General features: G+C 36.9%; 1 protein-coding gene across 6 annotated transcripts in view; it reads left to right on the top strand.

Annotated features, from left to right (window-relative positions):
• Window positions 1-14,439, top strand: part of Cep112 (centrosomal protein 112) — a 387,025-nt gene that overhangs the window by 117,797 nt on the left and 254,789 nt on the right. For all 6 annotated transcript variants that reach the window (XM_075990285.1, XM_075990287.1, XM_075990288.1 and 3 more), the window contains 2 exons: window positions 367-426; window positions 6,447-6,526. In XM_075990285.1, the coding sequence (XP_075846400.1) occupies window positions 367-426; window positions 6,447-6,526 (140 nt within the window). The remainder of the gene's footprint in view (window positions 1-366; window positions 427-6,446; window positions 6,527-14,439) is intronic.

Here is a 14,439-nt window from a genome sequence, read left to right as displayed (position 1 = left end):
AGCATTATTTTTCTCTCAAAGAGCATCAAGAATGTGGATATGAAGTAACTTCATATCCTTGACATTTTGACTTAGTTGCTCATTCCTAGTCTTATAATAATCGTAAAGGTCACAGTGATTCTTGTACTTGAGGACAGCAGCATCTTCATACAGCTAAGGTTTATGTCTTACAATGTTAACCTGCTGCTGTCCCTTCTTGTGACTTAGAAAATTGGGTGCTTAGGGCTCTCTTAGTGATAAACAACATGCAAAACTTTGAAGAGAAGTTTGATGTCAAGTGCATTCATTGCTTTTATTGGGTCACTAATTTTATTGTCATTAGAGGTAATATTAAACATATTAAAAATAATCATTTATCATTCACAGGATAAAGAAAATAAGTTTCACATGGAGAGGAACCATTTAAAACATACCTATGAGAAAAAGGTAATACGTTTGATTGGAAATTATAGCATTTAAAATAACAGCTTAAACATTTAAGGGGAGCTGATTTATTAAAGTAATGTATTTATTCCATCTTATAAAGAATTATTTGTTTCTAATGTAATTTCATCTAACCAATCTAATCAAAGTTTTCATGTTTCTGAACAGTGTCTTTGGTTCAGTTACTATTCACACCAACATTAAGGCTCCATTTTTGTGTTCTGTTGGATGAGTGAAGAGCATCGTTGACTGAACTGCTTTTACAAACACTTTGATGTTTTATTTCTACAAGTTTGAAGTAATTGGGATTTACATTGCATTCTTGTGTATCATTCATGTAATAAAAACTTTGAATATGTAATCAAAAAACCCTAAATCAGTGAAAGCATTGACTACTTAAACTTAACAGTTTCTTAGTAGTCAGAATCATGCATATTTTCATCAATGTATTTTAACATTCCTATTATCAGCAATAACTAAAAGGTTATTAATACTTTAGATAGCAATATACAGATTTGTGACTGAAAATTTTCAATTATGAAATGTTTTACTATAAGATATGGAAAGTAAAAGTAGAAGTAACAAAGGTTTTATTGATAGTTTTTTTATTTTAATATTCGCCAAATGAATCCACTTATAAAATATGCATATAATAGAAAATGAGGTTTACCCTTCCATTAAAATATATATAAACTAAAGCTAACCCTGGTATGTATGGTGGCATTCTCAATCCATTTTGTAACAGATCTTTTGTGTCCAACTAGTTTCTCAATAGATATCCTTTCAAAGCTTACATTGGACAAGTCATCCTATTAGCTAATATAATGAGGCTGGGAATAGTTAGGCACTCTGCCCTCTAAGAGCTTAACACAGCCAAGAGATGCATAGGATAGAGTGTGGTCACCATTTGCAAAATAGGATTTCTTATGTATTGATCTATGTTTGTGTGCTTTTTATTTTTTATTATGAATAATTGTAATTATTTTTTATTCATTCTAGTTCAATGCAAGATGTTTAGTATATTTTATATCTAAAAATGGTATCTGGATAGGAATAGGAAATAGTTTTTATTGAAGTATTTCAGTTTCTATTGCTGAAAAATGTAGTTCCCTAAATATTTTACTTACCAAAAAACAAACCTGGAAGTCTTGTCTAGTGTGTAAGGCACTGGGTTAGGCTAGTCTGGGTGTACTGTTCATCCACTGTGCCCTGGGAAGACCTCTGGCTTATCTTCCATTGTGGAACACCTTTCTGGCCCAATGTTCTCTTGCTGTTTGTGCCAACTTTCCTCTGATCTGCTGGCCTGTGGAACAGGATGGACTGGTGTCTAGGAGCAAGGCACACCTGAGAAGTGTGCCATGGAGAGACAAACCCAGACAGCCTTTTCTTCTACTGTTTTCTTGAGTTTTTAACCACTGAGTAAACCAAGGTTCTGCTATCAACCTTTCTCATGGACTAGACTAAAGGAAAGAAATATGAGAATTGGTTTTGTAATTGGAGCTTAGGGTAAAAGCCCACATTGCAGCATTCACAGAATAAAGGCTTTGCTACCTCCTAACACACTGCAAAGTCCAGTAGTAGTGAAAACCAAAGGAGACATGATCGGTGGAACAGGAGAAGTGGCTCAGTGAACCCAGCCCATGTTCTGGGCAGGAACAAGAGCTTTAGGCTTAGTCAGAGAAAGCATTCTGTGAGGGAGGGAGGCAGCAAATAGTATGCATAGTTAAGTAGTTCCAACCACCCTGTGGTCAATATCTCAGCTCTAGTTCTGCAGGATGATCTGAAGAAGTCTTTATTGCTTGAGGGGACAAGCTGACTCCTTAGAGAAGCTTGTTTGTGCTCCAGGGCTCTGTCCTGCTAGGCTCTGCTGTTCTTAGAGTCCAAGTTTCAAAATAATAATTGGAAACTGTTTAGCTTTTTTGTGGGGTCTGGAGCAAGGACAATATAAAACTGACAGTAAGATCCCTCAGTTACTGTTGTGGTGGTGGTTTGAAAGTCACTGAGATACATTAGGTGACACTGGCTGCTAGATAGATTTGTCTTGGATGAGGAACCATGATAACTGAGTGACCTGAAAGAAAGGAGGCAGATGCAAAACAAAGATGGAGAGGCCACACTTTCATCTTGACTTTTGTTCCCTTCTGAGGTCAAGAGGGGAGTCAATGCATTGTTTTAGGAAGGCAATGCCTAAGTGTCTGTAATAATTCCATCTTTATCATTAACCTGCTGGCAATTCCTGTTGTAGTTCACCTCTAAAAGGAGACTGAAACCTCTTTATTAGGCATGGTGACTGCAGCTATTCCCTTTCCAAGAGCTATCAATTGACCTCACTTTAAATAAAATAACCAGAATCCATTTTGCGGTTCTCAGTATAAACATGACTTGTTTAAAATAATCTCTAGAAGAAAAATAACTGCATTTGTTTATATTGCAATAGTTACTGATATTGTTTATATTGAAAGAAAAGGTTGCTCAGTGTGGCACTTTTTGTTTCACAATTAATTCCATAGTCTCCCCCTTTTAAATTGACATCTGTTCTTCTTTCTTTATTAAACCTGCTGGGATCGCAAGCCTTGAAGATTTGATGTCTTGTGCCCCCCGAGGGAATATTCTTCTGACAGCTCAAAGAGCTGACATAAATCTCACGGAGGCCTGGACTGTGTAACCGGATAGCTGAATGGGATGTATAGGGCTTTTGTTTGGAGGGTGTTACAGGTGTGCACATTCAATAACTTTCCGTATAAAATGTGGTTCTGAATATCTGTTCAGAAGGAGGAAATGCCATCTGAATGACATTATTTCCTCATGCCAGGGCGAAAGCAGCAGGATGGGAGCATACCATCCCACTAGTCTTTGAGGTGGAAGAAACAGCGTCAGATGCTGTCCCTAATTTAAGCACACACATATTATCTCATGGTCTTTATTGATCTCTGGTGGCTGTTGCCTGGTCTTCAGATCTTTGAACATCAAACAAATAATAGGCCATAAAACTAAACGTCATTGTTTGATGAAGTGTCCTAATCTGTTAAATCAGGAAATGGCTAGAGTAAATGATTTTACTAGTAAGGAAACACCTGCCTCCTACAAATAACCTAGTGCTTGTTTTCCAAACAGGCACTGAGAGTAAAAAGGGATGGTGCTGTTTACCCACAGAACACAGGCAGACGCTACATGCTCAGGCTAAAGTGTGCTAGACTTGACTTACCTCCCTAAAATCTTCCCTAACTCTTGACAAATGTAATGTAAGTTCTAAACACTAAAGTACAGTTTCCCAGTGCTTAGCATTCTTGTGTACTTTGTATAATTATATTTAAATAATTTTTAAATGTTCACAACAGCCATATATGTATATATATATATATATATATATATATATATATATATATATATATATATATATATATCATACATCTTCCCCAAAGTTAAAAAAGAGAAAGGAAATTGTGCTCTTATAGTACTTAATAAAATCATGCAATGAGGTCACCCATATTTTAAATACTGGGCAACGGAGATTAGAGTAGTTAAGAGGCAATCTTGTCCACCTGCTTGGTTTTGGGACTAACCCTGGCCCTGTGCTCTTTGCTATGCCAAATTCAACTGCTTGGATTTTTTCCCCATCATTTCTTGATTCTTTAAATTTGGGGGATGAAAGAGTATATTTATCATGTGTTCAACAAATGTGCTTATGGCTACTGAAATCAACTATTACAGTAAATTCTTACGTTTGGTAGTAAACTAAGTTCCTTAATTGCCTTAAATAGTATAGTTTATTATTGACTACATATTGAGGGAAAATTAGAAGTAAAACATTTAAATCTTACTCCTCATTACCTTTGGGCAACACAGCATTACTCTGTGTTAAAAATAAATAAAATAAATAAATAAATAGAATAGAATAGAATATAAGTGGAAAAAATAAAATGTAGATTACCTTTATGTTGTTTCATAGTTTTATGTAAAAATCATCTATATAATATTCCCAACACAAATATTAAGCTATAGTCATCCATAAAAATCAGTATACATTGACTACTTGCAGGTATTTAATTGTATATTATCTGCAAATACCTGAAATATATATCAAAATAAAGCTATAATTTAAAAAAAAAGATCTCAAGCATGCAACACCCACATATTCTGTGAAGAGAAAACAAATCCAGAATGTCCTTTAATGACTGCTCTGGTGTGGGTCAGGACGCTGTCACACAGATAGTGACCTGAGTGAGAACCAGCATAAGAGCATGTGCATCGATGCATGGATTCTCGCCAAGAGGGGAGTCCTTCTGCCCCATCCAGCTAGCTCCCTCTCCCTTCAAAAATGGGGCTGACGGTCTTAGAACTACTTTATCCAGGTGCGTGTGTCACACACTAACCAGCATTAAGAAGTGGAAGCCCACATTTGAAAGCGGTTAAGACTGTATAGCGAGCGATACAGAGCACTTAGAAGAACTCAGGTTGCTTGGCAATTCAGGGTCTGCTCTATGGAAAGGCAAGCAGTTTGTGTACTGTACACATTGGACTGTTGTTCATAATGACCTGGAGTAACCAAAAGTACTTTGGTGTTAAATCTGAAATAGCATCTATAATTTTTATCATTGAGAATTTCTTATGTCCTCGTATTCATAAGAACCTTGCCTGAAGTAATTCACTTTTATCAGAATACTTTGATGTGGTTATTGTTGATCTTCATTTGTAGAAGGACTGAGACATAGTGTGCTAAATAACCAGAGAAGTAGGAATATGACCATTTAAACTCATCCTGTAATTCTTGCTAGAATTTCCCAAAAATGTGCCTAATGTATAAAGTTTGTTTATATTCTAATTTAACATGCTCACTATATGCCAAGCATTGTAATATCCAAGAATCTATAAGAAGTGAGACAGTATTTGAAGTCTGGGAGCCTGGCAAATTGTGAACATACTTTCCTTTTTTCTATGTAAATTTTTTCCTATGTAACTAAATTCAGTGGTAAAGATTTTCAAGGTGAAATGATTCTTCTGATCATAAGAAAAATAGTATTTATGAGATATTTTAAGTTGATCATTACAGTACCAGGAAGGGGTGCTGTGTCTGCTAGTTCTGGTCACTCACTGCCTCAGCATGCATCAAGCCCTCCACTTCTCAGGTCTTGACTTAGTGGTTGTCATCATAGAAACTAGTAGCAGCTTTTTTTGGTATTATCATGTAAAAATGCCTCTCTGGCCTCACTACTATTAGTTTACAAGAATATTGTTGATTTTACTAATTTATTTTCCTTACACATAGGGGAAAATTCAAGGTGAATATAAAAAGAAAGTCCAGAAAATGTGGGATTTAACTTAAATAGGTCCTCAACCAAACTGGTTAAAAATACCTAACTACTTTCGGTTAATTCCATTGCAATGTGTGACATAGATTTAAAGTGGGGGTGGTAGTGGGAGTGGTGATGATGGCGATGATGGTGTGCCAGTGTGTGTGTGGTGTGCTGCTTGTCTTTTCATCCATCTCACCCCCGTCAGATTCATGTTCAGTCCTACAGTGGTCTAGAAGGTCTGTAAGTGATGCTTTCCAACACTGAGTTGAGTCCCACCTACTCCCAGGTTGCTGCATGCAGGAAAGAGGCAGTCATGATGGAGATTTTGTTCCAAACTTGGTCAATGTGTGCACAACTCATGTTCAACAATGGAAGATTTCATAATAGCCCCTCTATATTTGGTTAATGCAAACATATCACTTATTCTAATCTTTTTCTTCTATGAAAATTCTTTCCTTTGTCAAAACTATGATACTTAAAAAAATATCAAAGTGGTTGGTGCATTTTTGAAGTTGATGTATGCCAATTCATTTTAAGCAAATATAATTATTAGCTTTTAATTGAAAAATTATATTGCAAGTAGAACATTGAAGTTATTCTATGATTAAGTAGGTTTCTGCCATGAAAGACCTGAGTCTGAATTTATATTCCAATGGACTTGAGACTGTTGTTTTTTTGTGTCTCTCAGTACCCTTGTCTTCCAGTGAGTTTCACGGATTCTCTCGGCAGGTCCATGAATTGCAGAGTGAACTTGATAAAGAGAAAGAAGATGCTCAGAGGAAGATCAATAAATTTGAGGAAGCTTTGAAGTGAGTAAAAAAAAAAGTTACAAAATATTTAGTGTTTTGAAGTTAGTGCTCTTACTTGGGGCTGGAGAGATGGCTCAATGTTTGTGAGGACCACTTCTCTTCCCCAGGACCTGGGTTCTATCCTGAGCGCCCACTTAGTGGTGGACAACTTTCTAACTTCAGTGTCAGAGCAGCCCAAGCCCCCTGTGGGCCCTGGATGCATGACTTTCCTGCTGTCCTGGCAGGGACATTGACTGCACACAGAAAATAAAAACAACACTAAAGCACAGACAAGTTGCTCATACTACACTGAGAGCCAAAGTAGCTAGGCTGTGAGTGTCCAGTTCACAATAGCCTTGTAGGGCACTGCTGCTCATTGCTTTCCCATCACGGTTCTCTGTTTTCAGACTTAGTCCACTAGTTGATTGGTTTTTTTTAAGAGAAAAACCAGTTCAGCTGTTTTTCAATGATAGGAATGAGAGAAAAAACTTAGTGGTTTCAGATGCCCTCTTCCTCTTAAGTGGAAACACATTTTCACAAAATGAGATTTAGGTCTTAGGGCTTTAGAAATCACTGTGCAGACTTTGTTGGGTCATAAAGTGTTCAGTCGTTATGTTCACAAAGGCTCACTACCTAAGCATTGTTTAGGAAGGGCTTTGTCTACTTCCCGATGCATGAAGGTACACGGATGGCATTAGAACTGGCCTTTCCCATCCGCTTACATAGTGAGTGGACTATTTGACTGCTTTTTGTTGTGAAAGTTTTAGCTGAAAAATACTGATTTATTAATAAATACTCAGTTCTTACCATATGTCAGGTAATGTAAGAAAGCACATTCCCAGAGGACCATGTAACCATTTGGTTATTTAAGAAATTTGGCAGTGGCAGTACAGAGCAGAAGGAATTTTACTGGAGGAAGATCAGCGTGGCACCTGATCCAAGGGATTTGAGGGGCAGGGCCGTTCCCCTCAGGTCAGTGTGCCTAGCTAATTTGTTTTCTTCCCCAAACCTCCAAACCGCAGGCATTTACAGAACTGCACCAAAGGACACCTCCCATCAAGCATGCCTTGTATCACATTCTCCCTGGGAAGACGGCAGCCCAGCTCTTCCCCCTTGCTTTGTTTCTTAGTAAAATGCATTGGCTTACTGACTAAACAACATCTTAGAATAATTCATGTACTATGACATCACAAGAAGCAATGTTTTATCTACACAAGGACTTACTGCTTATTTGTCACACCAACCATGAACCAGATGCCATAAAGGGGGATCAGAAGGCAAGCAGTTATACTCATGAAGTGTTAAATTGTCATCTTGATTCATTACAAGACTAACACTCATCAAGGGCTTGAAAGGACCATACCAAAATAACAAATTTTATTTGGAGGTGGGTTTTTTTTTTTTGACTTTAAGTAAAATTCCCTGGTAGATTCATGCCTTCCATCCCTAGGTAGTCAGTGCCTTCATTTTGAGCACTTGACTGATGGTCTTAAGAGTTTAGTACCCAGCACAACAGCAATAACCAAAATGGACAATAACAGAAGAAGTCATCGTGAATTTGGAACTCCAAAGTAAATAGCAGAAGCTGGCTATTTTCCAAATGGAGAATATTCCAAGGAGCGACAGTTAACTCCTGTTGATCTAAGAATTGTACTGTTTTGTTAGCCTATGCATGATTTCATTTTGCAGCCCTAATATGTAAAAACTTGCCTTGACTTCTCGAAAGCTTTTTTCCCCCTTGATTAAATATGCCCAAAGGTAAAAATAATCTGGTGTTTAGACCATGGTGTTATGTACTCATGTAGGTATTCTTTCTTTGGCTTATTTAATAAGGACTGTTTTGTATGTGCAGTTAAATGGATAGTTAAGGATGGTAGACAAGGCCGAAGTATGTAAGTTCATATTTGAGCATCTAGTGAGTTTAGCACAAGTCAAAGGGATAATCAGAAAGGTGGATTGCTAATAGCAGGCCTGTCAGACAGGGGGAGCTCTTTACCTGATTTCACAGAGTGTGGGCACATGGGAAGCTCTCCTGGGCTTTGATCTTGTCCTGTCTGGAGATCCTGCCCTCCGTGGCCAGTCTCATTTCCTTTCCATCTCTGGTCTTACTCAGAATGCTTGTCTCCCCTTGCTGCCTCGCCTTTTGAGGCACACTTCTCCTGTGTCTTCACCCCCATCCTAGGTCTTCTGAGTCTGTCATAGAATTTCATCCCAGAATTTTGTAACCATGTACATGTAATCCTATTAATTGGATGCTATGTAATGAATGCGACGTTAGGGGAAATTGTGTGACTTTATTGTGACATAGGTGTGCCAGAGATGTAAAGGGCTAGGTAGTGTATGAGATGGTGCTGATCCTCTTTTTAAACAGTTGAAATGGCCAATTTAGTCTTTGGTTTCAATTTCAACTTGATATTTCAAAGCTATTATTATTTAAGGGGACACTTTGGATCACATATTAGTCACTTAGGAAAGACCTATTGGTTCCTGGCTCTAGAGGTTCCCCGCATCGTGTCAGGGAAGGTGTGGAAGAGCAGAGCAGGTCTCTTGATGCCAGGAGGAAGCAGAAACAAGTGCGCCTGTGCTCTGCTGGCTCCCCTTTCCCACTTGGATTCCACAGGAGTCTCCAGCCATTGGGCTGGTGCTGCTCATGTTCAGGGTGTGTCTGCCTTGTTCTGTCAGTCTGGAGATGCTGTTCCAGATATGCCTATCAGTCCTCTCACCACTCAGTCTTCTGGGTGATTCTCCATACAGTAATGTTGATCATGAAGACTAGCCGGCAGAGACTGCATTCAGTCTTTCACTTGGAATGCTAACTCTAGAGAGCTCACTTGTTACCACTGTTAGGATCTGAAAGTATCTTAATGTTGCTGACTGCTACCATTCTGTATTTTCATTCTCTATGTGGTTTGATCATTTTTATCTCATGTTTCATTTTTATTATAGAAAGTAGTTTTACTACTTGATGTATATAATAACTGTAACTGTAAATGTCATGAATTGTATGTGTTTTTTATTTTTCAGTGATAATGGGATAACCAGTAGATTATACATCTAGAAAGTGATTGGATGCCACAGAACAATATAGTGTTCATGTTTGAAGGATTGATACTGAAATGCAATTGCTCCTTTTATTCTTTGGGCAGTTAAAGTTTGTCATCATAGAAAGGACTGGGCTTGAGTCCCAGACCAAACATAACTAGATAAATACATACATAAATAAAACTCTCAGCAGATGTATTTAGATGGTAGATTTACTTTATTCCCTTTTCATATTCCTGTATTCATCAAATTTGATGCTAAGTTGTGGGAACTAAAATGTAATAAGGCATGAAGTAGTGTAGAAATTGTCTGAAGTATTCGGGGAGGCCTTTAAAACATTTTTGATGAACAACTTTTTCAAACTCCTTTCTCACAACAAAATTCAAAAGGTGACACAAAACAAGTTTATACTATCTTAATTCTTTGCATTTTGAAAAGCACACATGAAATATAATTTATACCAAAACTACATTGACAATTTGTGTGATTTTCTAATAATATCAGTAATATAAAGTAGTAATTTATTTATCTCACAAGTCTAGATGTGGAACAAAGACGCCTGGTATAAAATAGTTCATTCTACACAGTTCTATTTTTCCATAACTTAAAAAAAAGATAAAAAATCATGGCCTGAGGAAAAGAAGGATCATAATGTGGTCAGCGTAAAATTGTGCATATGCACGCGCATTTCTGTTGGGCAAAGTCCTCGGTCAGGCAAGACATATGCAGGAGAGCAGCCCTGCACCCAGACCTTGGATCTGGCAGAACTTAACTGTTCACTGGTGTTTTCAGAGCATCAGCTGAAGTGAGTGGAAAGCCCAGAGGAGAGTTAAGGAAGGCCTTTCTTCTCTGTTGTTCAACCAATGGTCTTGGACCTCTGTCGCTGAGAAGACACCTCCCACGACCAGTCCTGCATCTGCATATTAACAAAGGGTTGATGATAAGGGAACAAGTGCTGCATGAAAAGGACAATAGGAGGCATTTTAGTGGCTCATTTCACTACATTTACATACTCATAAACACATTCACATATATAAAAATATTCTTTTAAATCAAGGCTTCTGCATTTATAGCTTTCTTGAAAATGCCTATTTATATTTTCCTATGTTAGCTGCCTTTTTCAGGTAAAATTTGAGTTAGTGTGAGAACGTCTAAATGGGGTTTTAAGCAATTCAGTTTAGAATGTTCTTGAGTTATGTTTCTATTTGAACTGGTTTGAAGCCTACTGTCAATGCTAGTAGCATTCAGCAAATGTCCCCATCTCATTGAAAGCCTTCCCATGAAGTTGTATGTTTATGAAGAACTTAGCTGACCGTCTTCTTTGCCTACTTTTCCTAATTTTGTTTAAAGTTAGAAAATAGGCTTTGTATGTTACTTTTCCAACAAACTGACATATAGATTTAAAAAATAACACCCCTGTCTTTACATGTATAGTACTTACAATCTCCGACTAAGTAGAAACACAAACTAGTTACCCCAGACATTATTTTTAAAATAAGTTGTATTTGGTTGAAAAAGCTTTTTCTATTAATCTGTTTTAAATCTCCTTGTTTAAAGCTGCTTGTTTGCTGTTTTGAATCAACATTTATAGTATTAATAGGCAACAGGGATTAATTTTCAAATAGGAATGGCTTAAAGATATTAAAACTGCAAAGTTATAATGACAGTGTTTCTGTCCTTGTATTTACTAGGAACTAATCTTGATAGAACACTAAATAATTGTGTCTATTCAAAATGGGGCTTTATTTCAATAGACTTTTAATTTTATTTTTAATTTTTTTTTCCTTTTTGGAGGTGATGGGGTATCAAACAGGGTTTCTCTGTGTAGCCTTGGCTAACTTGGAACTAACTCTGTAGACCAGGCTGGCCTCAAACTCCCATAGATCCACCTGCCTCTGCCTCCTGGAATTAAAGGTGTGTGCCATTACTGCCCGGCTGTCAGTAGGCTTTTTAAATGAAGAACTGCCTACAGAAAAAAAAAAAAAGGATGCAGTTGCATTAGGCACAGACAGCCTTCGAGTTCACCCAGGAGCCTGAATGGGTGTTGGAAAGGGGAAGCAGTTAAAGCAGTGCAGCATTAGGATTTTGAAGTATAGTAATATAATAGTGTAATTCTAGTTCTAGTTTTAAATATTGCCAGCATGTTGAACCATGGCTTAGTCATTTTGTTTATGAGATTGATGAATAGTGACAAGGAATTATTAATCACTGTGCTTTAGGTGTATATGAAAACATGTTTATAAGTTCACCTTGTATCTTAATTTCTTTCCCAGTTGCTGTTGAAAATACCCTGGTGGGACTTGTTTCCTAAGCATGAGCTGGCACTTTGGAACCTATTCCCTATGGTGGGATGCTTTGCCCAACCTTGATGCAAGGGGGAGGACCTTGGTCCTGTCTCAACTTGATAAGCCATGTTTTGTTGGCTACCGTGGAGGCTTTACCCCTTCTGAATGGAGATGGAAGAGTAGAGAAAGGGGGAGTGGGGATGGGAGAAGAAGAGGGAAGGGAAACCGGTCGGTATGTAAAATAAATAAAATTTTTTTAAAAAAGGAAAAAAATTGAAGAAGATATATTTGAAAACAGCTTACCAGAGAAACTTAAGAGTTTACTCGGTTCACAATTCCAGGCTGCAGTCCATCACTGCAGAGGAGTTGATGCAGCCCCAACTTGAAGTAGCTGATCATACACATCTATAGTCAAGAGCAGAGAGCAAGAACTTAAGGTGTGCTTGCTTCTCAGCTTCCTCTCTACTTTTCATTTAGTGACATGGTGCCACTCACAGGGTGGGCCTTCCTAACCCAGTTAGCCCAATTAAGAAAATCCCCCAGAACCATGTAGAGAGGCCCATCACAGTTAACGCCAACCATCACAAAATTTATAAGATATTTTATTCTCATTTGCAAACAAACCTGTACTTCCTAAATTTTTTCTTGGAGAACTAGAACAAGTAATATCCTACCATAGTGTGAAAAGTGGTCTATAATTTATAATTGACAAAGATGTCGTGCTGATTTTAACTGATTGAAACATATTTAAAAACTAATTGAAAGTATTAATGGAAACAATATTTTTCTATTACTATATTTCTTGTATATTTTTGTATGTAGAGTATGCATGTGTGTGCATGTGTGTATGTGTATGCACACACTAGCACATGTGCTCATGTGGAGGCTCATGTCAAGAGTCTTCCTTGATCACTATCTAGTCATTGAGGCAGGGCCTGCAGCATGCCCTTAAGGCTATTCTAGATGATTAGATTGTTCTGGGGATTCCTAATCTCTCTTCTGAGGTTGGAAGTACAGCTGGGCTGCCACATCTGGCTGGCATTTATGTGGATGCTGATGGTACAGACTCGAGTCTCACACTTGTATGGCAAGTGCCTTACCCACTGAGAAGAATCTCCCAGCCATTTTCTGTTGTATTGCTACTAAAATTAGTAACTGATATAATCCTTAAAGTAGTGTCATTATTTTCATATCTAGCTGTAATGTGATTTCTTAACAGCTGAGTTGGAGAGTAAGAAGAAGATTATAAGACAGGTCTGAAATCATCTGGGATCCACTTAACTACAGCGAGAAGATTTATATCAAGTTTATATCATGGATGAATTATTTTATTGTTGAGTTTATTATTACTGCCATTTAAGTTCTAGGCTAATCCAAAGTGGAATGTTTTGATGCCATTCTAACAAGAGGTTATGTTTAATCAGACTGTCCTGAGTGCTAAAGGAGGCCCTGGTTATTGGCACTAAAAGCCATTAGTGCATTTATTACTAGGAAAATTAAATGATTCTGACTGCTTTAAGTAGCCTAGCTCCTGCTGTACTGTTTTAGTTGCCTGAAGCCTATGGTAACCCTGGATCCCCTTCAGAGTGAGAATCTGTACCTTCTACACTAGTTTTTATCTTCAGGTTTTTTTTCTTAGATATTTGCAACTTTGACTTTACATTTTGAATTTTAGAATCAAGTTTTTCAAAACTTCTGAAGGGTTTTCGTTGTATTTATAATACTTTTCCTTTAGTTTGAATATAAATAAAAATTTCTTTTTATCTTCTGAGTGAGTATATTTCTCCATTAAATTATTTATCTTAATATCTTTTATAAAACATTTATAAATTTTTCTGTATTTTAAGTACCTAATAGGTCACATTATTATATTTTATCTTTTAAAAACAATTGTAGTTTTTAAAAAATTCATGTGTCAATCTGAACAGAAAAGCAGTTAAAATATTGAACTGCTATATTTGGGAATTTCGCTTAATTTTATTTTCAAAGTTTAAAAATTTTTAAAATAGTTTTCATTGGACTTGGTTTGTGTACAATACTAACTACATAGTCAGCAAACAATTATCATTTTCTCTTCCTATTTCAATATTTATGTCTCTCTCTCTGAACTCTTAGTTTTCTGCTTTGTTATAATGTCCAGTAAATTGTTTCCTGTCATCACGTGTGTGGTCATCCCTGCTCATAGGCAATGCTTGCATCAAGATACTCTCTGTTTGGCAAATGGTTGTTTTTGCTTGGCACAGGCACTGTAGCTGATAAGAGGATGCTCATTCCTGATTTGTTAAGAGTTGTTTTGTTTGTTTCATCCTTATTGTTTTGCTTTTGTGTCATACTGAAAATGATATCCAGGGCCCCGCGTGTGCTTTACAAGCATTTTACCCCGTCCCTCCAAGAGATTTTTTTATATTTTTAAAATTCATGAATGAGTGTTACAGTTTCTCAGAAGCATTCTGCTCATTAAAAGGACCACATGACATTTTAAACATCTTAGTATAACATAATTTAATTTATAAAATGAATGCTATAAAATGCTTATATGATTTCAAATGTTAAATTTTACATTTCTTAGATAAATTGTAAGCCTCATTGAATGTTTTTAAGGAATTT

Source organism: Microtus pennsylvanicus, chromosome 11 (genome assembly GCF_037038515.1).
Source record: "Microtus pennsylvanicus isolate mMicPen1 chromosome 11, mMicPen1.hap1, whole genome shotgun sequence".
Lineage (NCBI taxonomy): Eukaryota > Metazoa > Chordata > Mammalia > Rodentia > Cricetidae > Microtus > Microtus pennsylvanicus.
This window is presented reverse-complemented; position numbering and strand designations above follow the sequence as displayed.